Source organism: Lontra canadensis, unplaced genomic scaffold, assembly GCF_010015895.1.
Source record: "Lontra canadensis isolate GAN:19392208 unplaced genomic scaffold, GSC_riverotter_1.0 scaffold18, whole genome shotgun sequence".
Lineage (NCBI taxonomy): Eukaryota > Metazoa > Chordata > Mammalia > Carnivora > Mustelidae > Lontra > Lontra canadensis.
The window spans coordinates 10,767,706-10,795,598 of record NW_022631012.1 but is presented as its reverse complement, the minus strand read 5'-3'; the positions used below and the strand labels follow the sequence as shown (position 1 = coordinate 10,795,598).

General features: G+C 40.0%; 1 protein-coding gene across 2 annotated transcripts; it reads left to right on the top strand.

The window, feature by feature from the left end:
* The first annotated feature begins 186 nt into the window (after nucleotides 1–186).
* CD28 (CD28 molecule) lies at nucleotides 187–27,893 on the top strand. 2 transcript variants are annotated; one of them, XM_032859998.1, is made up of 4 exons: nucleotides 187–277; nucleotides 20,815–21,171; nucleotides 21,410–21,534; nucleotides 27,112–27,893. In XM_032859998.1, the coding sequence occupies exons 1-4, from the start codon at nucleotides 187–189 to the stop codon at nucleotides 27,238–27,240; spliced, it is 702 nt and encodes a 233-aa protein (XP_032715889.1). In that variant the 3' UTR covers nucleotides 27,241–27,893. The 2 variants fall into 2 exon arrangements, with proteins under 2 accessions (XP_032715889.1, XP_032715888.1); XM_032859997.1 differs by having other exon boundaries at nucleotides 226–407.

Sequence of the window (27,893 nt, the reverse complement as noted above, 5' to 3'; positions counted from 1 at the left end):
AATTCCTGCTGAATTTGAAGCACCTATTTCCACAGCTCCACGTGTGTGGAGAATAATTCTCATGAGCCCATCATAGAGTAACTGACATTCTTTTTCAGTGACAAGAAAAGCTTGTCTTTAAAAGAAGAGGAAAAGTCTAAAGTCATCAAAACAATGTAATATCCTGTGTGAAATGTTGCAGTCATGATGCCTTGTGGTTTGAGTCCCTTGATCATGTGCCCCGAGGGAAATAAGGTGGTGGGGGCTGTGGATGACGGAGACGCTGAGGCTTCAGCAGGTACATCTTCTGTTCCCCTCACATTCCGGGCTCCTCGGGGAGGAGGGGCTGGAGCCCTGGCCCACCATTAGCACAATGATCCTCAGGCTCCTTCTGGCTCTCAACTTCTTCCCCTCGATTCAAGTAGCAGGTAAACATTTTTTATTTCTTTTCTCCTCTGGGTTTTTCTTTCCAAGTCTTTGGTGGGCTTGGCTTCTCTTAAATTTCAGACAACTTATGAAATGTGGACTATTGAAATGTAGTTCTGCTCTACCGTGGCAGCCTGTTACTTAGAAATCCATTGAGTCTCCATCTACAGTATAATATTTTAACAAACATTCTTTGGAATTAAATGAGGCTTATTTAGCTATTAATTGATAGTGTCACAGGAAGCTACGAAAATGTTGCTTTAAAAAAAAAAAACTGTATGACAACTGCTATAAGTAGGTGGGTCCTGAAAGTTCTGGATTTAGACTTCCAGGATTCATACCGCTGATCCATTTTTTTACCAGCTAGGTTTAGACTAGTATGTGGACTTGCTAAGCTTTGGTTTTCTTCTCTATAAACTGGGGATGGTAATAACCTCATCTCAAGTTCATTGTGGGGATAAAATGAAATGATCTGTGTGAAATGCTTTGTATAGTCAGAGCTTGTCCTGCAAGATGAATGTTAGCTGTAGTTACGACTCTACTCGAATCGAATGTATCAGAATGAATTTTGGAGTCATTACAGAAGGTGACACGATACAAATGCCAATAAATTACTTTCTTTTACAGTTGGCTGAAGTCTGTTATCTTAGATTAAAATCCCTTACGTTCCCAACGATGATGAGGAGGATATACCTAACACTATTATAACAGAACTTCATTTCAGATGAAAAGACTGAGGGGTAGGGATGTGAGTTTGTCCAAGGATATACAGATATTAGTTATGGGACTCAGGGTCTGAACCACCTTTAATCTGACTCTTCAGCATATGCCACTGACCATGACATTATTCCACCTAACGTGATATGGTTTATAATTTCATAGCTCCAGAAAATTCCAGGGGTCAAACCATCTTTGGAAAATCACAATTCCAAACAGAAAGAGCTTGTTGCTTTGGTGGGCTGGAGACAGGTATTTGTTCGACTTGTTCTCAGAGTTAGAAAATTGTCTCACTTGGCTCAAGATTCGTACTGATGAATGAGCACGTTTAAATAAGAATCGTTCTTTTTCTCTTGAAGATCCATTGAAAAGCCAGTATCTTCAGTTTTTTTTTTCTCATTTATTTTGGTGGGTGTAGAGGCTGCATTATTTGCTGTTATTCTTAACATAGTGTGCATGGGCTCCAAAGGGTATAATTTCCCAATGTGCACAAGTGACATAGTTACAATTACGCCCATCTATTTTTGTTGCCTTCTGTGCCAGTGAGCATATTTACAAACTGTGTGTATTAATAAAATGTACCCATTCAGTGAAAGACATAAGCTGGTGAGCTGGGTTATGCCCCAGCATCTATCTGGTGCCAAGCATTTAGAGCTACCAAATATATTTCAAAAGAATCTTTAAAATTGATTTTAAAGAAGGTCTTTAATGTCTATCTTAAGGGATCTTTAGAATTTATTTTAAAAAATATTTAAAATTTCTTAATTAATTACAAGGAAAGGATAGACAGAATAGGCAGAAAGGAAAGAGAAGCTCATTCTCACAGAAACTATTTAAGTATTTGTACACAAAATACTTTCCTGATGTGCTCTGTGGACATCCATCTGTCATCAACTCACTGAATCTCTTTTGAAGATGTTTTTGGTAAGACACAAAGCTTTAGATTTTTCCTTTAGAACATTTATTGAAAGGGGGGTAGCTTCAGAACCCTGTTAAGGATACACACATGTGGGACCTTTGTTTTCTATTTTGAGATACATCTACATTGCGAAGACCAACTCACCCCTGAAACAACATTTATGATTTGATGCTGAGTGGCCATCTAATGAAGTAGGAAAGGGCCAAAGAAGGCACTTTTGAAGTGCTTCTCTCAGTAAAAGAAACTTTTGTGATAAAATAACTACATCATACCAAAAATGCATGATCCATTCTAATCAATGGTGCAAAGCCTGCCATATGTTTTTGTCTGTATTTGTCCTCCATGAAGAAATTATAGATAAGGTAAAATTCTCTGGTCCTCCCCAGCATTAAGAAAGTTCTCTGGTATGGCTATGTTGAGATGTGTGTGGTGTATTGTGTATGTGTGTGTGTAGGAAGAACAGTATTACATGGTATCTTAACTAACTGGAATTTGAAAAAAAGTTTTTTAAAAAACAGGAAAAAAGGAAGAACAGTCCCTTTCCTCACTAATTTTAAAGATTCTAACTCACTGGCTCCCAGCATAGCTTAAAATGCTTATTCTATGAAAGTTCAACCTAACCTAATTCTTCATGATTTTAATGACGCTGTAGAAAGATTTTTATGAACTAATTTAAAGAGGCATATAGGGAACATGAGGAAAAATTCACTTACACAATTCCTTTCTTAAAGTCACATGTTTCCTACCAGATTTGAGTAATTATGCAATGGAGATCCACAAATTGATAGGATTTTGTTGAATTTTCAAATAGGAGTCTGATTTAAAACTGTAGTTCCTTGAAAGGGAACCAATTTGTGACGGATGATAGAAGAAGTGTGCCTAAAATAGATGGCATTGTTCATAGATTTTTCAGGCAATATTGGTCATTTTTCAACAAGGCTAATCATCCAGTATGAAGATAAAAATCAGGACAACTTATTTTTCCAGGAGAGGATTTCTTTCATTTCTCCCCAAACCTCAGCAAATAAACTGTCAAAATGGCCAGTTCGAACATGATTGATTTCTCCAATGCTTCTGGATTTCCCTTGGCACTTTTTTTTTTTTTTTTCCTGAGAGAGGCACAGAAGGCAGGAAGATGGTTGGTTTTTAATAAAAAATCCTCAGCAAAGCAAGGTAATGAAAGAGTTCATTTTTAGTTCAGCAAATGCCCCCTTTGAGGTAGTTGTTCATAATGGCAAGTAACTGACCTCTTATAGGGACGAGCTGCCATGAGGGTAGGTTTAGGAAAGGAAGAGAGAGGGAGAGATGAGCATTGAAAAGGCATTGTCGTCCGCAGATTGCCTATCTACCTGATGTCCACTGCACAGTAGCCTGTTTTGTTTTGTTTTGTTTTTGACTTAAAAAATTGACTGGGTGTTTTGTTATCTCAAGTAAATTCAATGGGCATTTCAAATGTATAGATGTTGTTTAAGACAGGATATTACATTCTTTTTTTTTTTTCCAAAGGCAACCATCCAGAAAAAACTTGTACAGCAAGGACTATAAAATCAATATCCATATATCAATATCAAGAAATAGAATGAGTCATTTTCACAGAGAGATTAGAAAGAGAAATGAATCTGTGATCATAATTCTGAAGCTCTCACATTAAAACCTTTCTTATGGGTGGAGGGGTGGGGATCTTGTCTCTTCTTAAGACATAGACTGTCCTCCCTTTTAATGTCTTTGTTCTATTTTCATGAGTGGACGATTGCCACATGAGTACCATTCAGCTTTTACCCTGTGTGGATATTTCCCTTCAAGTATTTCCTGTAGGCAGTGTGCTGACATTTACAAAATGAAAATTTTTATGCTACCAATATCCTAGAAGAAAATTCCGTTTGTGGTTTATCATCTCTAAAACAATAGCTCTTTTATTAACTAGTGTAGGCATAGATAAGGAGACACGATTGCCAACTTTCTTGTCTACAAATCAGAGGGCAGGCCATCTTTCAAAGCACAGTTATTTTGCAGCAGGTCACTGAAAAGGATAAAATCTTTCATTTCCCCCTTTCATCTTGGTTAAATGTTTGCTTGCCTCTTTTCTTCAAGAAGTTTGTTACTTATGGAAATACACAGAGGCCAGTATAAGTATTCTTCTCAGTAGCTGGTTTGGCTGAACTTCTGGGAAAAAACGACATCTGGGTGGTTTTGTGACTGACTGAAGGGGACTCAGGTTTTCGAAGCTGTGTTAGTTAGAAAAATCTGTCTCTTTTATGGCGATTTCTTGACACGGTGTTGTCATCAAAACATGGTACCCCAAGCTTTCAGACTGAGAATTTTTGCATGAGAAGGGGTCCCTGAAGCCAGGGGGAAGGGAACACAGGCCCCGTGGGGAAGTGGTTGCAAAATGGTTGTCTAACTTCTTGCTTGTTACCCTCATTTTGATGACCCTGAACTTCAGAAGAGAGGAGCACTGGATGGGGTCAAGGGCTACTTGGTCATTTGTTAGAGGATGTGAGAAAGAGAGTTTAGACTTCTTTGGTCTTGGTATTTAAATATTTTTTTAAAAGATTTTATTTATTTATTTGACAGAGAGATCACAAGTAGCAGAGAGGCAGGCAGAGAGAGGGGGAAGCAGGGCCCCTGCCGAGCAGAGAGCCCAATGCAGGGCTCGATCCCAGGACCCTGGGATCATGACCTGAGCCGAAGGCAGAGGCTTAGCTCACTGAGCCACCCAGGTGCCCCTTGGTATTTAAATATTAAGGTCATTGGCGTCTTGACTGAGTCTGTGTATCACCGTGCAGGTTACGTGTGTTTATGTTTTCAGTGCTGGATGAAAACCTGCACTGTGATGGAGAATTTCTTACTTAACTCTGAGCTGCAACTTTATCTCTGCATCACCATTACCGTCATCTTTTCATTTGTCATCATCTTCACTATCTGTGGGACTCTGGCTGCCACGGTAACTGCGTTAATGGTTCCTGATGGTGTCATAAATGTTACCCACTCATAGTTCACTCTGACCTCTGATCTAATCGGTGACCCTTTTCTGCAGTATCTAAGTGAACTTCATGGCTCACAATTCACCATGTAATGTATTGATTACGGCAGGAATTCCTGTTCATCACCCACTCATTCATACAAGAATCTGCATTACTGACATGTGTTACATTGTATTAGTGACATCGATTCCCTTGTTAGGAACATAGGTGGTTGTTTGTTTGTTTGTTTGTTTGTTTTTTAACACTTGCTGAGAAGGTAGAGGGTTGTGCTTTTCATTGCTTAGGGATACCTAACAGATGTTGAAGGTATCAGAACATCACTGTGGCTGTAATCAGCTTCCATGTAACCCGATGACTTTCTTTGGTATTGAACACTACTACTAATAAGGCTACAGAATTTAAGACCATCTTTAGGAATGTTGGGTCCAGGAGGGTTCCATTTCTGATCCACGGACTCTGTCCCATAGAAACTGGGTGAGAATGGGCACATATGGGAAGAATGTTTCCTTTTACTGAAGCTCCCGGGGAGACTAAAACAGGGTATTACTAGGTTACTGTTCTCTAAAGTACTAGCTTCCTGTTCTGTAAAGTTCCTCCTTCTTCTTACATGTTAGCAGGACAAGTCTTCATTCATGTGCCCATTTGATAGGTATTTATTAACATCTTCTAGATGCTATTCTAGGTTCTATGACTGATACAAAAAACCCAGTCTGAGCTTCAATGAAGTAAAAATGAGAATTGTAAAATCTTTCTAGATTTTTTTTTCTTTCAATTTAGCATCATCGTGAATGATTCACTGTTTGTGGTAATTTATTTTATTCATTCTCTGTATGTAATAATTTAATTTAGTTATAAGCAGCAGCATCCATATAACTGGTGAATTCAACCAGAGACATTTAGAGATGGTCAAGGACTTAGATATCTCTCAAGCTATTGAAAAGGTGGCTGTGATGATGGCTGCTGGAAGATGCTAAAGAAAAGTGATTTTGCAATGTTCCTCGGCATGTTTTGGATGATCTAAGGCTGGACCCCTCTTGCTTATCTGATCAATCTTCTTTCACACCCTAATATAAGACCCTCAAACCCCAAATTGCAGCTTTCTTCACAGTCCCTGTGGAGACTGCTCTGGGCGTTTTTGACCTTTCTGATGCTATAGCCTTCCTGGGGTTCCCTCTCTCCCCCTTTCCACCTATCCAAATCCTACTCGTCTTTCGTTTCATGACTATAGTGCAAGATTCACTTCTTTTGAGGAAGCTCTCCCTGGGTATTCAGCCTTTATTATGGACTTGAAAGAGGAGTTCCAGTGGCAGTATAACTCAATCTAACAAAGACTTATTAAACCTCTGTTGTATTTTAATCTTTATGGGAGTCTGAAGGAATATAAAAAGAGGAAAAGAAGTATAAGGACTTAGCACACAAGAATTGCTTGTGTAATTAACCAAGTTCTCTCTGCAGCCATTGACTTTTTAATCCAGCTGAGAAGACCAAACATGACATGATATAGCCGTGGGGAAACAGATAACTAAGTCTTTGGCTACTTCTCCTGCTGTTTCATGCCTTAATGACTTTGTATACATTATGCTTGTAATCTGAAATGTCCCCTACACCTCTCACTTGAAGAAGCCTTCTCTGAGACCCCAAATGGCAAAGTGAGGGACTTCCTTCCTTCTCAGGGTTCCCAAAATTGTTATTGTGCAGTGATGCTTCTGTTTCTCCTCCTAGACTATGAGCTCTTTGCAGGCAGGATCATGTCTTATTCATTATTATAACTTCACAGCACAGCAAAGATATAACTGAAGATTCCAGCACAGTGTTGGCAGCATTATTAGGTGTTCAACAAATATTTGTTGAAGAAGGAAATGAATGAGTTAGTACTAAAATGAGGAAGCACAACATCAATATTCTAGTAAGATTAATATAGAATAGTAATATAGAATAGTAAGCATTTATGAGAATTGAATGGGACATTAAAGCTAGATACGATTTAAATGGATAATGTTTTTAATAATAATTCCTAGCTAATACTGATTTTTCACTTATAATGTGCCAGGCACTATTCTCCCTGGCTTCCCTTATATTAAATAATGTGTTCTTCCCTGAAATCCTCTGAAACAGTTGCGATGATCTTCTATCTGTATGATGAGGAAACTGAAGGATGGAGCAGACAGAGCAACTTGCCTATGGTCACACAGCTAGTGAGTGAGTCAATCCAGACCCTTGCTCCAGGATTCATATTCTTAACCAACTCTATGTAACTTCAGAAGGGAGAAGCAATACAAATAAAGAAATTAAACCAGGGATATTGTTTTGTGTTCTTGGCCAGAACTGAATGTGTGGAAGTGAGGAAAGGTAGGGTAGAATCAGGTCAAACCAAGGACTGAGCACTGGTACCCCAAGTTTGGACTTTTTTTTCAAGGCATTTTGATGCAGCTTGAAGCTTTTGGAAGCAGGATGGTCTAGAATGTATAGAGACTAATGGCAAGGGGCTCACATTATAACACTTGGCCAGGAGGTGGGTATTAGTTTAGAATTTGGGTAGCAAAAGTGGGAACAGCAAGAAGTGACTATTCTGAGGGATGCTTGAAAAGTAGAAATTCCAGGATATAGGGCCTGATTTGTGAAAGAGAGGGAGGCATCAAGAGTGATGTCAAGATTTTTGGCTTCATAGAGGAATGGTGGTATCACCACCTGCAATCAAGATGTTGTGCAATTGAGTTTTGGGGCAAACTGATGTTTAGTTTTAGAACATTGAGTTTGAAGTAAAGGCTTGAAATGGCAGAAAAATGTCCTGTACAAACCTGAAGCTATGGGAGCCAGGTAAGAAAAAAATATCCAGAATCCTCATCTTTGGAGTAAAGCTGATGTCATGGGTAAGGATGGCAGTAGAAAGGAGAGAGTTGAACTGTATCTGGAAAATTGCTCTGGTAGGAGTCAGCTGAAGAGGATGATCAACCAGCGAAGGAGACAAAGAACATGTTTGGAGAGATAAGAGGAGAAAGAGACTTGATAGAACATCACTAAAGCCAAAGTAGGAAAGAATTTCAAAAAGAGACAGTGCTTAATAACATCAATTATATAAGGGAAGAAGTGAATAGCGGCCTGGGAAGGCTATTGGTTTTGACTAAAAGGAGGCCAGTTGGGACTTTTGAGCTTAGATAGAATGGTAGGAAAGGAAGATAAGACTTCAAAAGGTCAAGAAAAAGTGGAGGGGAACAATATAGGGATAGTAGAAAGAGAGGAAATTGTTAGGTAAAGACAATTGGGAAGTTCTATCACCTGTGATGTTCACCATTTCTTGTATATGATGTGTGTAGGTGTGTAATAAATGTTTGCAAACCCAGTGACTTTATTATGTTTAAGATGTAGAAGGAACCAAGTGCTGTTCTTGAGTGTGTGTGTGTGTCATGTTGAAGGGCCATTAGGAAATAAAAGAGGAGGAGGGAGGACAATGAAGGACAGAGGCAGTTGTCACCTGGAGATGGGGAGAAAGATTTGGAGCACAGAGGATGGGAGTATTAGAGAGAAGAGGACAAATCTCTAAGAAGAATGGGGAGGGAGAGAAGAGATTTATACAGGCAGCCATATAATGTTAGGATGGAGAAGGGGTAGATGGGTGATTACATGCTGGTATACTTGATATTAAAAACTTTTACTTAAAAAATATATCTATTTCATTCTCTCAGAACAGGTTTTAGTGTTAAACCTGTATCAGCAAGGGCCACTGGATAACACATGCCTTGACTTTGAAGACTTACTTCGCCCATCTCATTTTAAATTTGTCTGAGCCTTCAAAAATGTACAATATGGCTTGGCCTGGCCTCAGCTCATGGCTGAAATAAGAGGGTCATGAGGTTCAGATCAATCCTGCCCAATATCATGGGCAGGGCTCCAGTTTCCAGTCAGGAAATTGAGTCTCAGCATCTCCCTGTGTTTTTTGGACCAATGATGTAGCTGCTTGCCGTTGGCTTTGGGGAGGCCATGTCTGTTTTACTACCCTCCATTCCCTTTTATTTTTTTAAAACTTAAAAGCTAACACCACTTATTTCTCAAGGTAGGGGGGATGTGATTAGGAGTTTTAGTCTGTTGAAATGTGACAAAATCTTTTCTAGGCCTTCATTTCCTTGTCTGATGTGTGAGGGGGTTGGACTTGAAGACATCTTAGGTCTATTTCTGGTTTAAACATCCTTCTTACATGCAATAAAACTGGCTTTTATCAGTTTTAACAAGACAACTCAACCCCCCACGACTTTGTGGATGCTCTTACGATCTGAGAGAGAAAATACAAAGAACCGCTGAACAGCAATATCTGAAACTGCTTGGAGAGACCACAAACCAGAGTGTTAGGTCCAAAGATGCTTGGAAATTATGGCACGACTTGGCTTTTTCTTTTCTTTTTCTCCTCCACCTTCCTATATAATGTTAAGGTTCCACATAGTAATTATTTTCAAACTTCCAAGTCATGACATTTGCCTAGAAGATTCTGTATGTGTCAAGGTGGCCCTGCACAGACTCTTTGGAGATGTAAGATTGAGTTATTGTTATACTGTTTATGTAGAAAGCTATGAAGTCCTAGTTACCTATGGTTTAGATTGCAGGCAACCTTTTAGGGTAATAAAATTGGATATTTGGGAGGGGTTTGGAAGCTTTCATATAAGGTGCTCTGCCTTCTTGGCCTCTTAGATTATCTTCTAGCATTAGGGACTGAGAGGACAATTGTAGACCTTTGAACTGTAGGGGCTGGGTCACATCATACCCATTTATGTTGCTTTGTGTTTAGGAAGTTTGAATCCTGGAGCGCTTACACCCTGGGTACTGTGTCTGAGCTTTTGGGATGGATGACAGTGCAGGAAATGGCTTTAGGCATGTTTAATACTAACTGTAATCCTAATACAGATGACATCCTGATATACATATCTATTTGTAACTTTCTTGAGCTCTAGTCCAACACATTTAACTCTTGGACCTTTCCTTCGGGATGCTTTACCCACCACTCAAACCAAGTGTATCTGAAGCTGAACCCAGCAGCTTTTCTCCAAACAAACCTAATTTTGCCAACAATGCCTCTGCTTTCACCCTTCCCCAGCCCACAAACTCCATGTCATTTCTGATTCTCGTTCACCGTCAGTGAGTACAACCGGGTACCCACTCCTCATCTGTCCTTTCCATCCCAGCTGCCTCCTCTGCACCTCACACCCTGTGATCTCACATCAAAGCTATTGCAACAGCCTCCCAATTGGTCTCTGCCTCCTCTCTACCCTCTCCAGCAAGTGTGCTCTGCACTACTGTGCTAATTTTCCTGAAGGGGCACTTACCACCCTATTCTCAACTCAGGTGTCTTCAACGACTCCTGTTGCCTTCCTAGCAAAATCCATGTGCCTTTTCTTGGCATTAAAGTCTCTCTGTGCTTGGAAGCCACCATCTTTACCTATTTCCCCTTTATGTAAATGGAATGCTCTGCTGATCCCCAATAAACCTTTATACTAAAAGCTATTTCCTTCATCTTAGCCTGTCTACATTTACCCCCGACTTCATGGCCCAGCTAAAGGCCAGTTTGTCTTCATAAAAGCCTCCAAAATCATCTCGACTGGAAACAAGGCCTCTTTTATATGACGGTTAAGACAGGGTTCATGGACCATACATGGCACTAGAGTGTAGCTAATGGTGTATTTACCTTAGGGTTTCCTCTAGAAGAAAGGGGTTGTATCTTTTACATCTTCCATCTCCCAAGAACCTAGTACATTTGGTTCTATTATTTATTTACTGAATAAATCCATGACTTCATCATGGCAGAAGTCAGAATACCAAAGAACAATTTTCGGACACATTGAAATTTCTTTTCAGAAAGTACTTATTGATCATTTTGGTAATTTTTCTCTCTTCATAATTGATGACTAGATACTCATTTGGGACTTTTTGCTACTGAACTATTTGATCTCGGAGTTACTTCCTGACAGTTGTATGAAGCATAATAGTTATGGAGCTTAGACTGGTGCTGGTTAATGGCAGCTTGCTGAGTAAATGTATTAATTAGGTTATTATTTCTATTTTTATTGCTACCTATCTATAATCATTTGCATCTGTTTGAACTAAGGTCTCTAGATTTTGTATAAAAGTCACCCTTTCGATAAGAATAAATGTGCTAGACAGAACTGATAGTTGTACACACACAATCTTGGGCAGGGCTGATCCCATGGTCTATTTGTCTGAACAAAGTCATTGCATCTGTCATGGTGGCCTCCTCTACGTGATTCTCTTTCCTTCTGGTTCTGGTAACCTCACCCTGCCCATGAGCTTTTAGACCTAAGGGTGCTCATAACTCTGCTGCCATGAACTACAGTTTCTAGAATTTGCCTTGTGGCCTCTACACCTTTGCCAATAGTACTTTTAAAAATATACCTTCCTCCTGTTGCCCAATTTTGAGTGTGCCGTTTGTTTTCTGCTGGGGTCCTGAATGGGATAACATATATATACCACATGCTTTTTCACAGCCCCTTTTGGGCGGAGCTTTCCTTAAATCTTAAGCCTTGGGAAAACAGGGAGACTTTCAAGATGATGGCCATTAGAAAACTAGATGGAATGACCACAAAGTTATTTTGAAAATGTGATGTTTGTTACTCTCCACCCAACCCCTGCCCACTTTATCATGAACTTCAGAGGGTCTGGAGCCATTTAAGGTATGCTAGGTCATTCATAGCTTTGTTTTTATCTTCCTAGTAACTCAAAGAAGATGGTCAAAGACTGATGAATGTTTTTTACTCCTCTTTCTCACATCTGTAGGAGGCTGAGCCACCAGCTAGATTTCCAGAGCCACCAACAGAGGAGAGAGCCACTTTCCTCCCAGAAAGCACAGCTGGTCTTGCAGGTTTCTGAGCAAACACTGCATTGCCCTGTGAACAAGCCTGGCCCTTCTGGAGCCTAAAAAGGAACAAGTGGTCAGAGGGCCACGTGTTGAAGGGTATCCTAGGCCTGAACAGGAAATGTACTTAGAGGAAAGTTACAGTCACTTCATCAGTTCTGTGGTCAGGAGGGAGGTGCTCTGTGCCAGGGAAACCAGTGTCACCTTCACAGTGTGTTCACAAACATTGTAGGGCAAGATGGTTGAAAATAGAAAGCTTTCATTTGCTCTGGTTCCTGCCTGACATGTTAAATTCTGTTCAGTCAGAATTTTAAAAAAGGAAACGACGTGATTAGGATCTTATGATCTGATTTTTAAGCTGCAAAAGAAACCGATTGTGATGTGCAGAGATGGAACCCAATGAAGTTCTTAAGAGGTTCCGAAAGAAAGTCACATTGCTAATTAAAGACCTATCATATCTCCTTTTACCGCTTCCTTAACGTTTCAATGCAAATCTCTGTCTTGAGTGCTGTCTACTCCACTCTCTGGTTCTGTTTCTCTGTGGTGCTATGATAGAGAAAAGGAAAGATAGCATATCCTAAATTAGACATGATAAATGTATGCAATTCACAAAGGTCCTGAGGTTGAGAATTTGCTCAATGAGGTTTAGACTGAAAAGTGACGTTATATACTGATGAATGTTCATGTTCCAAGTGTTTTGTTCAAACTTGGGCAAGCTGAAATAGGAGAGCTGAGATGGCATCATTGTTGGTTGTGGATCTGAAATAATTTAGAAGAGGCATTTCCCATGACGGTATTGTCTGTAGGCCTTATCTGGGATCCATCATAACCTTTAGGAAGTCTCTGAAATCACAAGAAAATGTTTTGTGCACATGCATTACAAGCCAAGAAAGTTTGGAAACATACTTTTTCTAAATAGGACCATGAAATCAAGTGAATCTGCTGAATGCACAAAGTTGGCTTTCTGAATAAAACATTCATGACTTCAAACATTATTCCTAGAAACATAAATAAATAAATAAGTTTAGCTTTTCCATTATTTGTGTGACCTTGCTTAAAAAGTCAATTTTTTTTTGTTTTGTTTTCAGTTGTCTCTTCTATAAAATAAGGTTTTGGTTTAGGTCACCTCCAGAGTTCCCTCCAGCTGAGCACTCCAGCAAAATGTTGGAGAAAATAAAAATTTAACTTAGTTTTGTCCTGATTCCACTCCATCTACTCCCCTATTCAATGGTATTTTCCTCCCTAACTCTCACTTCTAATACCATCCAATTATCCTTCAACTTTGAGAAGATCTAGAATCAAACACTGAAATCGTGTTGAAATTTTGATACAAACTAACAGAGGAAAAAAAAAAAAACCACCAGTAGATTAGAAGTCATGAAGCATGAGCCAAGTCATAAAGGTCACTTGTCCTATAAACTTGGGCAACTTGTTTGACCTCTTTAACCTCAGTTTCCCCATCTGTGAAATGCGCATAGAGATGACTGTCCTATTTATTTATTTCACAGGTTAATATGGAGTTCATATGAGATAAAATAGGAAAAAGCACTTTGTAGCCCTGTGAATGTAGGCCGCAATTACTAATTTAAGTCAATGTGTTTCCCATATTGCCTTTTAGGCTTCATCTTCTTTTGAAATCCAAGCATTAACTGAGTTGGTGAGGAGGGTCCTTTTAGGGGCAGGATTTCTTCTCTGGTGCTTGGAACCACACCTGAGAGATGGTTATCCACTCCATCTGTGCAGAGAATTGATGGGTTATTAATATAGTAATTGACCCATTTACAACAGGCAAAAAGGGAAAGGTTTTTTTGTTTTGTCTTGTTTTTTGTTCTTTTGGTGACCAGTTCTCATGGAAGCACAAGCAACTTCCCATTTTCTAAGTCAGCTGTATCACAAGATTCACAGATTATCTGTGGGAAATCTTTTAGCTCGCACTGCCTTACTTATAAGGAGCAGATAAGTACCTTTTCACCTCCAGTCTTACTCTTCATGTTGCCTGTTGTTAAGGAGGAGTTGTGAGGGAAAGAGGTTTGAGGTTACAGCTTCCTGTCTCCACACCTTTAGCTGATTTAGCTGCTAGGAAAGGCTTTGAAAGCAAAGCACTAAATTCATCATCAAAACAACTTGTCAATTCAGTTAGAGAAATGTCAGCCAAGCGAATCTTTTGATACCAGAAGCAAATACAATTGATGGATTGACAATGTTTCTCTTTTAATGCAGTAGGTTTGACCTAGGTGGACCTTGCTTAAATACTCACAAGAAGGAAAGGAAAGGCTAGGTCTGCAAAGACCAAAATAACCTGAGAAGGGTGCTCTTCATTCCTAGCATGAAAGTACTCAAATACAAGATAGTATAGGGAAGCTAAATATTTCTCTAATGTCTTCTGAGCCTGGGTATGTTCTTAAATTTTGCAATGTGTTCTTAAATTATTTGATGTCTCGCGGATTCCCTGAAACTCAGAGAACTAAAAATACATTTCAAAGCCAAATATCATTTGATGTTCCTGTTATTGGTAGCTATGACTTATCCATGTTAATACTCATTCCGGTAGAGTGAGGGGTTCACATTTTCACAATGCTCCATTTTAAGAAAAAAACAAGAATTATTGTGTCTACTGTAAGTTATAATGATCACATATATTCAGTATCATTTAGAGAAATTGGTTCTCTTTTTCTACCACCAAAAGTGAATTTCCTTCATTTAGTGTGTCTTCAAAGCAGTAGATTTTGAAATCCTATGAGATGGTTTCTTACTTAGGTTTCTCTAAATAATTGACATGAACCAAGGTGGGACCAAGGGCTATCAGGATATAAATGATGAAAACAAGAAGTTTTATCAGCTGATCTTTAACTTGGGTTGAACCCTAAGCTTAGGGAATCATTGCCACACACTAGCATATAGTTGGCACACCACTTCATGCATAGCACCTAACGTTAAACTTATGTGCTGACATGGAAGGCAGGGAAAAGTAAACATTGACAAATACATTGGATGTCTCTTTTTATCAAATGGCCGTGTCATCACTATTTTTCAAGTTCTTTTCCAACAAATTTTAGTACAAGGAGTCACACAAAAAAGGACTTTTCTTTCCCCTTTGAAGTTGCTGGATGTGCCATCAACAAGGAGAATATGGACTATGTAACCCCCAGTCAAGATCCTGAGAACTTGGATTACTCCTCTCTGAGAGGTTGTGTAATTTGCAGTGCTGAGGTAGAATGGGTTCAGAGAAATCCCCTATAACCATGCTCACGTTTGAATTTGGAGGCCCCATGATGAGCGGAAGTAAAGTCTATCTTCTAGTTATCCCACTACACTATGTTTTGCGAAGGAAAGCCAGTTCCAGGAGAGAAAGACCACCACTTCTCCCTTGTGAGAACAGAAAACAGTGAACTAAACTCCAGGGAGTCAATTAGTTTTGAGGTAACTAATATGCTCTTTGCAGTGATCTCTTAGGCTGGAAGAATGTTTTTTTCATAGCTCAGATGTCATCAGTTTCTCATAATGAGTGAAGAAGAGATGTAGGTAAAAGAAAAACAGTACTACTTATTGGTTGGTCTGTATGGCCTGAGGATAATCATTTCTAACTCCTCCTCTCTCACTCACCACATCTAAGCCAACACTGAGTTCTGTCAGTTTTAACCTGCACATAATTCTTGAGCTCATCCACTTCTCTGTAATCATAGTTCAGACGCTTATCACCTCTTACCTAGGTCACTATGATTGTATCCTAACTTGTCTCCATGTTTTTACGCTTGTGCCCTTCAAATTTGCCTTCCACATTTTTAATAAAGTGGTATATAGCAAATGAAATCACCTTTCTGCTCACGATACTTCAATAGGTCCCCATCACCAGCAAGAGAGCCCAAGCTGTGAACTATGCTTGTTTTGCCAATATTTTCTTTTACAAGTCATGGTCTGGCAAAATGGAAGCAGCTCTAATTCCTTACATCTGCTGTACTCTTTCTCACCTCCTTATCTCCTCTGCATAGACCCTTCTTTTTCTCTTGTTTTCCCTATAGTACATGACCTCACACCCTATTCTCCACCACATACTCTCCTACCTCACTTCACCCTGACACAAAGGCTCATCTTGCAAGGCTTTTACCTAATAAACTTGTTGAATAAATGTGTGCATACTTCCACGTCAGGTCAGAAGTCACCTTGAGAAATCCTTAGCTGGTTTTCTAGTTGCTTGCAGAAATGCCCTGCAGATCACTGTGCCACTATCTTAAAAGTAGCTGTTTGTGAATCTTTCTTTCCCACCAGACTGTAGCTGCCCAAGGATAGAAACTGAGCCCTGTTCTCTTTGGGAAATAGACTTTTTCCTTCTGTGTGCCTCTTGGGAGGGTGTCACATTCTGAGTGATACAGGACATGTTAAGCAAACTACTGGAGTATAGATGCTAGAGCTTTTCTTCCTTCTTCCCTCTCCCTTCCCTCTCTCCACCTCACTGTGGGTGCTAGGAAGAGGAACCCAAACTGGGTCCAGGGTTTCTCTCCAGCTTTCCTCGGTTTTCCTGCTTATGCTCCCTTTTGTTATCCTAGCAAAGAACTCCTATGCTTATTTTTCCCCCTTATGTCATCTCTCAAAGGCAGAGTAGGAAGAATTTGATTGCCTCTTGACACAGAATCCAGATAATTAGGGACAGTTACAATCCCTGGAGGTGTCAGTAAGCAGAAATACCAGCACCTAACCCGGACTCCCTGAAAAGCAGGCATTTCTTGCTGGATTTGGCTCTTTTAATCAGAACTGGCCCAGTGATTCTTTCTACATAAATAAAAATAAAACCAAGCAAAACGAAACACAACAAAAACAAGTTGAATTTCCCTATTTTTAAAAAGATTTTATTTATTTATTTGGCAGACATAGATCACAAGTAGGCAGAGAGGCAGGCAGAGAGAGAGGAAGGGAAGCAGGCTCCCTGGTGAGCAGAGAGCCCAATGTGGGGCTCCATCCTGGACCCTGGGATCATGACCTGAGCCAAAGGCAGAGGCTTTAACCCACTGAGCCACCCAGGCGCCCCATGAATTTCCCTATCTTGATGGGTTTAAATTTTGGTTACCTACGTGTGCTTTTCAGTGCTTTAAGGGGGTTTTGAGTGAATAATAAATGAAGCTAATGTTGTTGTGGAGACACAAATTTTGAATAAGGATTTAATGAGATGGTAATCAGACCTCACTGCTGATAATAATGACACAGTCAGATTACCACCTTTCACTTATTGATTATTTAATGAGATCTTATCATTAAGATCACAGAAGTATATAAAAAAACATAACAGATTGTTCTTGCTCAAAGAAGACCCAGAAACTGGAAGTCTAGAGGAAATAAATACACATAAAAGCCTGAAGTATATGAAGCACGAGGTGTTCCACATGTAGAACCTGACCAAATGGCAAATGAGTGATACAGATAGTAATCATTTGAGACCCAAGAAGGGAGAGATGCTCTAGGCCATGAACTTTAGTTAGCAAAGTATGGAAAGAGGAATGCTCACACAGTGTATTGCTGGGATGTTAAATAGTCTGGCTGATTGGGAAGATTGGGTTTGAGGAGATGAGACTGGAAAAACCTGTGGAGGCCTGGGAATTGAGGATAAGAAATGAATTTTCAATTGTTAAGTCACTGGTTCTCAAAGTTGACTGCAAATTAGAATCTCCTGAGAAAACAAAAATACTGATGTCTGGGTTCTATACACAGAGATTCTGCTTAAATTGACCTGGGAATCAAGGGTTTTTAAATTGCAGCTGATTCTGATATGCTGTCACCCTGAGAAATCTGTTACAAGACTGTGATTTTCAACCCTTGCTAAATATTAGAATCAAAGGGGGAAATCTTTATGACAATACTAAAGATGACCCACAGAATGGGAAAAAATATTTGTAAATCTGGTAAGATTTATATATGATAAGGAATTTGCATCAAAAATATGTAAATATCTCTGATAATTCAACAATAAAAAGCAGTCTGGTTAAGTGGGCAAATGATCTGAATAAACATTTTTCTAAAAATGATAGACAAATGGAGCACCTGGGTGGCTCATTTGGCTAAGTGTCTACCTTCGGCTCAGGTCATGATCCCGGGGTCCGGGGATCGAGCCGGGGATTGGGCTCCCTGCTCCGCAGAAAGCCTGCTTCTCTCTCTCCCTCTGCTCCTCCCACTGCTTGTGTGCTCTCTCTCACTCTCTCTCTCTCTCTGTCAAATAAATAAAGTCTTTAAAAAAGAATGAGAGACAAATGCTTAAAAAGCACATAAAAAATGCTCCACATTACCAGTCATTTGAGAAATGCATATCAAACCACAATAAGATATTGTTTCATATCCACCAGAATGGCTATGGTAAAGAAAATGAACAATACCAAGTGTTGGGAAGGAGGTGGAGAAATCAGAATCCTCAGACACTTTCGGTAAAATGCAAAATAGTGGGTGCCTGGGTGGCTCAGTGGGTTAAGCCTCTGCCTTTGGCTCAGGTCATGTTCTCAGGGTCCTGGGATCAAGTCCCGCATCGGGCTCTCTGCTTGCCAGGGAGCCTGCTTCCTCCTCTCTCTCTCTGCCTGCCTCTCTGCCTCCTTGTGATCTCTCTCTGTCAAATAAATAAATACAATCTTAAAAAAAAAAAGTAAAATAGTGCAGTTGCTTTGGAAAAGTTTGTCAGCTCCTCAAAAAGCTAAACAGAATTACTATATAACCAAGCAGTACCACTCCTGGCATATACCCAAGAGACCTGAAAGCATACGTCCATACAAAAATGTATAGACATCAATGTTCATAGCAGCATTATTCATAATAGCAAAAAAGTGAAAGCAAATGATGAATGGAAAAACAAAACTTGGTATGTATATACACAAGAGGATATTATTTGGTCATGAAAATAAATGAAGTCCTGATACATTTTGCAATAGAGATGAACCTTGCAAACATGATGCTAAGTGAAAGAAGCCAGACAAAAAAGGCCATATAGTGTATGAGCCCATTTATATGAAATGCCAAGAATAAGCAAATCCATAGAGACAGAAAATAGTTCAGTGGTTGTCAGGGGCTAGAGGGAAGGAGGAATGAGGAGTGGTTGTTAACGGGTATGGGGATTTCTGTTTGGGGGCAATAAAAATACAATATTCTGGAATCAGATAGTGACCATCCATTTGCAATTTGTGAATATAATAAAAAAAACAACTGCCAGAGGGAAGGGAGGTGGGGGGATGGGCAAAATGGGTGAAAGGGAGTAGAAGATACGACTTCCACTTGTGGAATGAGTAAGACTTGGGAATGAACGGTGCAGCATAGGGAACACAGTCAATGGTATTGTAAATACTGATGTGTGGTGATAGATGGTAGCTATGCAGTGGTGAGTGAAACGTAACTATAGAGTTGTTGATTCTCTGTGTAGTATCCCTGAAACCAATGTGACATGTGTGTCAACTATACTCGAATAAAACAAAATAAAACCCAACCATTGAATTGTATATTTTAAAAAGGTGAACTTTAAAAAAAGAGAGCGGCTTTATGGTACATGAATTATATCTCAGGAAGTTGTGTGAAAAAAATGAGAAGAAACAATACAAATCCCTTTTTGTGTCCAGCATAGACTAATTAAATCAGAATTTTTGGAAATGGGAACTGGATATAAGGGTTTTTTTTTTTTTTTGAAGTTTTTGATGTACAGCCAGAATTGAGAACAATGCAGGTGATGGAAAACTGCTAGTAATTTAGTTCTATGCATCTTCCTTTCTCCTAAAGCAAAAACAAAACACCTGAGCACTTGAATGCAAATCCAGGGCAAATTGTAGGTTTTATTTTAATAGATTTTAATTTTATTTGGGTCTTCAGTATGGGTGTGTGGGGTGTGGCTTCAAAAAACCCTTTTTTTAAAGAATGCAAATACGTAAACAATTATTAGCATGACCCAAAATAACAGCAATTTTTTTGGAGTTAAATTTTGAATCAGAGACGCAAAACCATTCATTATTTTTGAGAAATTCATTGTTTAAGAGTGACGGAAAATTTAGAGAAATTTGCAAAGTTGATTTTTAGTGGTTAAGAATGGTGGTTCTAAATGGTCTGTTTCTCAGGTGGTTGTAGTTGGGTTTTTAGTCGCAGCTTTGCTCACCATCTATTTGGCGATTTTAGAGAGGCAATGGGGATGCAATGGGAGACAAGATGGAATACATGTGTTCTCTTCCTCATGTAGGTTTATAATACCTAGCTTCAGGTTCTTTGCTTTAAAAGTGCAAAGATTGAACTGGATGCTCTCCAGATTCTTTGATCATTTACTGGAATAGCATTGAGGCAGAAAAATGGAGTAGAGGGGGAGCTCTTGTACACCCCTTCCATCTCCTGTGATTTAAGAGAACAAATATGGGAAGTTCTTGAGAAGTCTCCTCTCAGAATTTGCTACGGAAGGTAAGTTAAGCTTTTTGGGTTGTGTCTTCTCTTACTTTTTATCCTACTCTTGGAATGGCCAATAAGCAAAGTCCAAACGTTTCAAAACATTTTAGTTCACAAAAGCCTGTATCACAACTTAAAGCCAAATCTATTTGGGTATCGATGTCAGGTGTTCCAAAGCCATTTCCAAGGATCCCACTCAATCAGGAAGATAAACAATTAAGCATGATTAACATCTTTGGAATCTTAGCACAGATTCAAAAATTCCAAATGCGTAGCTGTGGTCTCAGTGCCAACAGAAGGCCACATTCTGCCCTCCAAGTGAAAACATACTGCATTGTCCCAGTCAAAGGAGGATGCAGATAATATCAAAATGCAAACTTTTAAACTCTCACTATAATTTTCTTCCAAAGCACTCCTGCAGCTTCATCTGCCGAGAGAAAGCCTTTGCTAGAGATCCGTTTATTTTGTTAATGATTATGTCTTGATTTCAGGGGGGAAAAGAAAGTCCTCACGCTCTTATGTTAAGCAAATGATTTTTCCTTCTTCAGAAAACAAGATTTTGGTGAAGCAGTTGCCCATGCTTGTGGTGTACAACAATGAGGTCAACCTGAGCTGCAAATATACCCACAACCTCTTCTCAAAGGAGTTCCGGGCATCCCTTTATAAGGGAGTAGACAGTGCCGTGGAAGTCTGTGTTGTGAATGGAAATTACTCCCACCAGCCTCAGTTCTACTCAAGCACAGGATTCGACTGTGATGGGAAATTGGGCAATGAAACAGTGACATTCTACCTTCGGAAGTTGTTTGTTAACCAAACAGATATTTACTTCTGCAAAATCGAGGTCATGTATCCACCTCCTTACATAGACAATGAGAAGAGCAATGGGACCATTATCCATGTGAAAGGTAACACATAACTCTACCAGGGCACCGCTCTAGAGTAAGAGTTTTCAGTGGCAGTCTTGAAAACTAGGTCATGATCAATGGTGGGGTTGGATAAGTCCCAGAGAGGAAGTCTACACATTATAAACTGGTGATATTTTGCATATTTTGATCCATTTCCCATTCTTCTATAAAGTTCAAAAGGAAGGGAATGTACTCAAGTGCCACTCCCATGTTTAACACATTCTGTTCTATTTTTCAGAGAAACATCTTTGTCCAGTGCAGCCGTCTCCTCAGTCTTCTAAGCCATTTTGGGCACTGGTGGTGGTGTGTGGAGTCCTAGTTTTCTATAGCTTGCTAGTAACAGTGGCTCTTTGTGCTTGCTGGGTAAGAGAAGCAACACTATTTTGTGTAACTTTTCCATGCATGTGTAATCTGAACACATTCAAGAAATTTGCCCATGTGGTTCATTTTCTGTTTAATACATGATTGTTAGTATTATTGCTGTTATTTCCTTTCTCTTTTAACCTGTTTAGCTTTATTTGAGATGAAAATCTAATGTGAATTCTATTTTCCAGAAGGTAGTAATTAGGTGGCCATGCAAAAAAAGAAGCTGAGGAGTGGGGATCGAGTCTTAGGGCCAGTTACTTTTCTTTTCCCCCTTTTGCAATATCATGATGATATATAAAATAGTTTTGATATACATATATGTATAAAAATCTAACAACTTGGGAATCAAGGCACTGAAACCAATGCACAATTTTTGTTCAGGGTCCAAAATTGTGAGAAATTTGGTTACTGAAATTATGCATTCAAACCTAGCAAAGAAACTAGGTCTGTTTATCTGAGTCATATTTTTATCTCCTCTGAAGCAGTTGAATTTCGTGAGGCCAAGTATGGTTGCTGTCATTATGAAACCATAATGGGAGTTAGACTTTTCTGAGTTCTCAGCACTGAATTAGAGTTTACCAATTTGTGCAAATGTTCATGTAATGAGCTTGGTGTATTTTTCTTTACCTCCTTCAAAGTTGAAGGTTTGAACACATCTTGATGACCATATCCAACGTTAAGATGGGACTCCCTTACCGACGGTCTTTCCCTTACTCAGAAACCTCCCTTTCTCATGTACATGGTGTGGGACAGAATGTCTCCTGCATTGGTTTCACGTTGTCTTTGAGTTTTTTCCTATGTTAGATGCATGTGTGAGTCATTTCTTCAATAAGAAATGTATGCTCCTCAAGGATAAAGGACCATTTCTCTTGATATATACCATCCATGTGGTATTAAGCATTTTTAATGCTTAATGAGTGCTTATCAGATTTATGCATTAATAACCTTCCTAAAGGCCAAACTAAGGACTTAAATGAACATATATTTAAGGGATATTCTACACATTTAACTAAACCATAGATGGGTCAGTGATTTCTGCAACCCACACCTGGTGAAACCATTCTGTTTACTAAAGACTTGGTGCTGGGGGTGCAGGGCAGGGGATGGACAGAGGTGAGGGGGGCAGCCTTGGGTTCACAATCATGTAAATGATGGATCTAGCCTGAGATTTTTTTTTTTTTAAAGATTTATTTATTTGAGAGAGAAAGAGCATGAGTGTGAGAGTGGGGGGGGGAGGGGCAGAGGGCAAGAATCCTCAAGCAGACTCCCTGCTGAGCACCGGATATGGGGCTTGGTCTCATGACCCATGAGATTATGACCTGAATTGAAACGAAGAGTCCAATGCTTAACCGACTGAGACACCCAGGTGTCCTACCTGAGATCCCTTTATTCTTATTTATTTATTAAATTATTATTATTATTTTTATCATGTTAGGCACCATACTGTATGTCACTAGTTTTTGAAGTAGTGTTCCAAGATTCATTGTTCACATATAACACCCAGTGCTCCATGCAATATATGTACTCTTTAACACCCATCACCGGGCCAACTCACCCCCTACAACCTCCCTACCCTCTAAAATCCTCAGTTTGTTCCACAGAATCCATAATCTCTCATGGTTTGTCTTCTCCTCTGATTTTCCCCCTTCTTTTTTCCCTGTTTTCTCCTAATGTCCTCCATGCTATTCCTTTTAAACTCTGTTGGCCTATTTCCAAAGTCTGCCTCTTGATCGATCCCCACATGCTGCTAACATTTTGGAAACTCTAGGGGCAGAGATGGACATTGGTTAGGCTGCCTGTTTGCCTAATCTGTCTCTTCTGCAGAACAGGGAAAAAAGTGGCTGTTGATTCCTAGAAATCCCTTATACTAGATAGCAACTTGATATTTACCCGTCTTGCTTCCTCCAAGTTGCCCCACCCTGAGAGCCTTTTATGTAGAGAAATATTGCTTAAATTCTTTCTCTGATGTCAGTTCCGTCCCTCATCTTTCTTGATCTTGGGGTCTTCATACACGTTATGTTCCCACTTTGAACCTCTGTGGTGTTTGCCAAATGATTTTAGAGGTTAGAATCTTAGTCCTTATTTTTATCTCTTGGGAATTTCAACTTCTTAATCTAAAATATAGGTAAAGTGGCTTTATGGATATACTTCCAGGACAGGTGCTTCCTTTGTTATTGCTGACCTAGGTCAGTGTCATACCAGCTTCCCAGGAAATAGTTTTGAGACTTACTTTAACTTTCGGTGGCCAGAAGGGTACTGCTCATCATTTAAAACTTATTATAAACACACATTAGAATATCAGTTACTATAATCGGGCACTAATTGGCTCGGTGACTGGCATCACCCAGAGGAACAAAAGCCTTCTCATTTTCAGTGAATTTAAACAGTTCACTTTCAACTTGGAAGTATCATAGATGCTACAGGTTTTTCTTTGGTAGCACTACTTGCTTTGTCTTGATAAAACTTAACTTTGGTCTTATTCTGTTTCATAAATTCCCTGTGAATTAGGAAGAGCCAGTGCTTGGCATGATCTTATCTTCTGCGGCCTCTTATGGTCGATTAGGTTGTCCAATAAGAATCCTTTATTTGCCTAGGTCTTTGTACTATCTGACCAAAAGGGTGTGAAATAAATATATATCTTTATTTTATAAGATAACATCACACCCCCCACCCCAGCTCATCTTTTCTTGCTGCTGTTACTGTTTAAGCAACCAGCACCTTGTTGATCCCAAGAGGTTAGCCATTTCCTGGGTCCTATTCTGGGAGCCTATTTTTGGCTGATCTGCTCTATGCCTTGGTGTGAGGGGCTGTTCTCCAGAACTTCCTGAGGGCTTGTGATGTGCTACCGTAGGCAGTTGTAGGCTGAGCGGGTTTCTGGGAGCAGCTGCACATTCTATCCCAGCTCTTGACTTGTTGCTTACATTTGAATAAATAAAGTGCTCCCCTCTACCAGCCTGCTGGGGAACAGCACCTGCTACTGTCACTCATTCCTCCACTCACCCAGCTGAGCTGGAAAACCTATTCTTTTTCTTAGTCTAAAGGAACCTTTTTGAAAACACGGTCTTCTCCACGATCAGTCACAATGTGGGGAATGTGGACAGTGTGTGGATAGGTGGTATCTTCCTTTAAACCAAGCGTGCCCTTGAAGACTGTGTCTTTAAGTGAATTGTGTCTTGCTGCTGCTTCCAGGAAACAGGTGGGTAAGGGCGGGGGTGGTGCAAGGGCAAGGGAGGAATGGTCCTGAAATCACACATCTTTAGTGGACTTCATAGAACAGTGAAGACCTTATCGGGGCTTCTCTACCAGCTATAGTTGTATTTGAGTGTTTGGAGGCAAAGACTGCCATTTTGTGTTCTGGCAAGGGAAGTCAGAGCAGGAGTAAGTACTAAAGTGCTTTCCAGGGTATCAGCAGCAGCCTTCCACACGTATTCAGAGGCAGAGGTTTCCTTGCCCTTATCCTGCCCTGCCATAACCCTGTGCTCGAGAGAACGCTGGTCTTTATTTATGGAAAGGATGTAAAGCCACGATGTTTGAAGAGCAACTTCCCTCACTCACTTTGTTTCCATGGCTACCTCTCTTGAATGAATCTCCCAATTATGTCTGTTGAACACTATCCTCTTCTTCGTTTCAGCTGGATAACCCGTCCATCATTTATATCCTAAATGACCAAAGCTGAATTTACAAACCTTCTCTTGCAAATCTACTTCTCCTTTTGTCCTGCCTTATATCCGTGGATGGAACAGCCTCCTTCCAGTCTACCAGGCTCAAATCATTGGTCATTTCTGAGGATGAGCAAAAAGGAAAGGTCAAGCAATCCGACAATATTCATTCTAAATTTGGTCCCATGTTTTGTATCATTTGCTTCCTTTTCATCCCATTCTTTTTCATGATCAGATTCCTTAGATCGGGATTTCTCAGTCTTGGCACTATTGACATTTTGGGCTGGGTAATGCTTTGGTGTCAGGGGCTTCCCTGTGCAACATAGTGTGTTTAGTCGCATTTCTGGCCTCTACGCACTAGATGCCATAGCATTCTTCCCAGTGGTGACAACCCCAAATACCTTCAGACATTGTCAATTGTCCCCTGGGACAAGGGATAGGGAGCTGGCAGTGTCAAGGATGAGGCTTAGGAAGTCTTGGGCAATTGTATATGCAGAAGTGTCACTCACTGAGAAACACTGGGGGAAGACCAGACTTTAGGGGAGGATCTCAGTTTTCTTTTGGACAGGTTTTGTTTGAAATGTCTTTGAGGTCCCATCCAGAGATAGAAATTTGGGTGAATAGGTGTAATTGAAGTTGCAAATGGGGATGAGTTTGCCTAGAGAGAGAGGATGGAGTAAGTAAAGGAGAAGGTCTGTGAGGAGCTTTAACACTGAATGGCTACTTAGAGAAGGATGAGCTTGCAAAGGAGGCAAGGAAGGAGTAGCCAGACAAGTAGGATGAAAACCATCATGGTGCCATCTTAGGGAAGGCAAAGTGGAAGAGCGTCTCCAAAAGGCAAGAGTAATCATCAGTAGAGAATGCTACCAAGAAGTCAAAAGATGAGGCCTGAGAAAGATGAGGACATGTTAGTTGGATTTAGTAATGTGGAAGCCAGGGTTTTTCCAGCTTGCTCATGCTCATTTGACAAGCCTCAGGGAGGAGCATGGAAATAAGACCAGGGCAGAAGTCACTTGCTCACTTACTTGTTCAAGTGTTCATGTCATTCACATTCCATGTATCTACGCATCAGGCCTAGGTGCCTAGAAATAGACATTTTTTTTTTTCATAATAGGGAATTCTGAATTTGGAAACCCAGGTAGCTATTTTCAGAATTTTTATGGGTCTTTTAACAAACATGTAAATTTTGCCATTGCATTGGTTCAGAAAAGATGCTCCTGACCTCCAGTAAAAACTATACTAAGATTCCCAGTGCATGTAACTCTTGCTCTGGGTTTAGTATTGCCCCTACTTCCCTCACCCCTGATAGAAATTCATCGAGAAGGAGGTGAATCTGAGGAACAGAGATAAATGACACCATTATCTTTATGGAAATGTCCATACACACAAGAGAATAGGAATGTAATTTGTTGTCTTAAACTATACCTCTCCACTAATTTGGGCTCCAGGGCTATGAATTTATGATTATTTCAGACTCTAGAGGGGTGAAGTTTCTCTCGGATTAATGATGCAAAACCGGCTTGTTAAGCAAATGACAGATGTAAGAATATTGCAGTGGGGATGCTTAACCTTTTCAAAGGAGGAAGGGCCTTCAAGAGTATTTACACATCAACGGTGGATATATTAATTAGATGTGCTTTTGGAATTTAGATCAAATGACTGCATTGAGGGTAACATGGGTACATTCAACCCAAATACCTTCTTTGATTCAGATTTTGCGTGTTAATTTAGAAGAGTCCAAAGAAGTTAGGTTTGATTAGGCACTATCCTGGTCCAAGGTGCTCAATGAATACAGGTGTGTTCAGCTTCATTTGTCAGTCCGTGTTGCCCGCCCCCGCCCAGTCTTAGAGCTACTCCCACTACATCTCGTTCTGTTCCCTGGCCCCCTTCACAGAGACACTTCTCTTTTCTGCAGATGAAGAGTAGGAGGAGCAGGATCCTTCAGAGTGACTACATGAACATGACTCCCCGGAGACCGGGGCCCACCCGAAGGCACTACCAACCCTATGCACCAGCACGCGACTTTGCTGCATACCGTTCCTGACATGGACGCCTATCCAGATGCAAGCCGGCTGGCAGCTCTTCACCCGCCCAACACAACTGCTCTGGATAGGAAAAACCTGCCTCGTCTTCAGCCGGCCACGGGCTCCTTCTACAGGCTCTTCTTAAGCCACTGATGCCAATTTTTCTTGAATGACTAGACCAAATAACATTATTTTTGAGACTCCGAAATGAAGTTAAAGAATATTATTGCGGCAGGCTCTATCTTGTAGTGCCATGACCCAAATGCCAACTTACCACGTATTTATTGACTTAAGAGGTTATAGTAGAAAACAAACAAACAAACAAAATCCATGGATTCTGTCAACCTTGAAATCTGCTTTCCATTTCACTCCTTTCTCACTCACCTGAACATTGTGGTCAAGTGAAATGCGATATGGAAGGACATTTTAGATGGAGAAGAAAGGATAGAAAAACATTCCTTTTGGTTAAATGGGGACTTATAATGGGGATAGTTTAGAGTGGGGGAGAGGGGACGGAGACTTACACATTTCAAAAACCATTAAAACACTCTCTCTCATTCCTGAAATGAACCACTTAGTTCCGATTAATACTGTTTTAGTTTAGAAAGGTATAGACATTATTTTTTTAATTTTTTAATTTTTTTATTAACATGTAATGTATTATTAGCCCCAG

Excerpts from the sequence above, each read along its gene's own strand:
- CD28 (XM_032859997.1), top strand. The coding sequence starts at position 251 with ATGACGGAGACGCTGAGGCTTCAGCAGGTACATCTTCTGTTCCCCTCA. Across the intron at positions 408-20,814 it reads CCCCTCGATTCAAGTAGCAG|AAAACAAGATTTTGGTGAAG; the intron begins GTAAACATTTTT and ends TTCCTTCTTCAG. Across the intron at positions 21,535-27,111 it reads TGGCTCTTTGTGCTTGCTGG|ATGAAGAGTAGGAGGAGCAG; the intron begins GTAAGAGAAGCA and ends TCTTTTCTGCAG.